Below are 1,606 nucleotides of genomic sequence, written 5' to 3'. Positions count from 1 at the left end.
TGCAGCTGCCCCCGCAGGGTGCTCGGCTCAGACTGGACCCCAAGTCTTGGCCCTGAGAAGCCCGCCCAGTGCTCTCCACCAGGGACGCCACGACGGAGAGCCTGTGGGCACACGCGGTGTGCACGCCCCGGTGGGGGATACACACCTCCAGCTTCACAAAGGTGTCATAGGGGGAGTCCAAGACAGACAGGGCTCCCAGGAAGAACGCAGGGAACACGGGCTCCTCCGTCAGAGGTTTCCACTTGTCTGCAGTGAACCTGCGGGCAGACGGACAGGGAGGGGCCCTTCACGGGTCGCCTGTGTCCAGAGCCCCCGCCCGCCCTATGGCCTGTGGCAATGGTTGGGGAGGGGGTCCCAGGGACCCCGGGGCGGGGCGGAGCAGGGCAGGGGCGAGGCAGGGCAGCGTCTTCTGCCCTCGGGTGGCATAGGGCAGGACAGACCTCTGCAGAAAGCTCCTGTCCATCTCCAGGCTGTAGATTTTGAATTTTTTCAGGGGAGAATCGTTCAGATAGACATTTCCAATGATACCTGTGGGAAGGGGTCAGGACACTGGGCGAGGAGGGCCGACAGGGGCCCAGCGGGCCAGGCACATACTTGGACTGCTTCCGGAAAGTTCCAGAAAAGACTCCCCTCCCCGGAGAGGCCAGCTCCCCAGGGGGCTCTTCACACACTAATTTCTTCCCTGCCATCCCAAAGCCCTGCGAGCCAGCGGGTGGAGTCTGCCAGCCCCAGGCTTCTGGGCCTTCTGAGGGCCCGCCTGGGCTGGCCTCTGTCTCTGGGCCTTCTAATGGGGCGCCCGGTGGCATCTGCCTCTGGGTCTTCTGGGGGTTGCCCGGGGTGGCTATGAGGGGGCCCGAGGTGGCGTCTGCCTCTGGGCCTTCTGGAGGGCACTCCCTTTGGGGTTGAGGCTTTCAATAGGAAAGGAGACCCAAATGACGGGTTTGACCAGGACATCTTAGCCTGCAGCTACTGAGGTCAGTGTTCTGCGGCCCAGATGGAGCAGACCAGTGACCCGGCCAGGGACCCCAGGAGGACGGGGGAGCAGGGGAGGCCATGGCTGCAAGCCTGAGGGAGGCCCCAGGGGTCTGGGGGGTTCTCATCCAGCTCCTATCTCAGACTGCATGAAACCCCGCGGGTTTGATAGATAAGAAGAGAGAGAAGGTTCAGAAAGCCCCCAGGACTCACCCCTCCAGGGTCCCTCAGGACTCACCCCCTCCAGGGGCTCCTAGGACTAACCCCCTCCAGGGTACCCCAGGACTTACCCTTCCAGAGGGACCCCAGGACTCACCCCGCCAGGGCCCCCCAGGTCTCACCCCTCCAGAGGCTCCCAGGACTCACCCCTCCAGGGTACCCCAGGACTCACCCCTCCAGAGGGACCCCAGGACTCACCCCTCCAGAGGGACCCCAGGACTCACCCCTCCAGAGGGACCCCAGGACTCACCCCTCCAGGGGTCCCTAGGACTCATCCCTCCAGAGGGACCCCAGGACTCACCCCTCCAGAGCTCCCAGGACTCACCCTTCCAGGGTACCCCAGGACTCACCCCTCCAGGGTACCCCAGGACTCACCCCTCCAGAGGGTCCCCAGGACTCACCCCTCCAGAGGGAC

At 64.8% G+C, this 1,606-nt stretch overlaps 1 protein-coding gene across 1 annotated transcript in view; it reads right to left on the bottom strand.

Annotated features, from left to right (window-relative positions):
- The window catches only part of LOC104991336 (beta-galactosidase-1-like protein 2), a 14,843-nt gene that overhangs the window by 546 nt on the left and 12,691 nt on the right, over positions 1–1,606 (bottom strand). The window contains exons 11-12 of the mRNA XM_010843750.1: positions 441–528; positions 80–257 (exon numbers count right to left, since the gene is read on the bottom strand). Coding sequence (XP_010842052.1) covers positions 80–257; positions 441–528 — 266 coding nt within the window. The remainder of the gene's footprint in view (positions 1–79; positions 258–440; positions 529–1,606) is intronic.

The sequence above is a fragment of the Bison bison genome, unplaced genomic scaffold, assembly GCF_000754665.1.
Source record: "Bison bison bison isolate TAMUID 2011002044 unplaced genomic scaffold, Bison_UMD1.0 scf7180017864185, whole genome shotgun sequence".
NCBI classification, from domain to species: Eukaryota; Metazoa; Chordata; class Mammalia; order Artiodactyla; family Bovidae; genus Bison; species Bison bison.
This window is presented reverse-complemented; position numbering and strand designations above follow the sequence as displayed.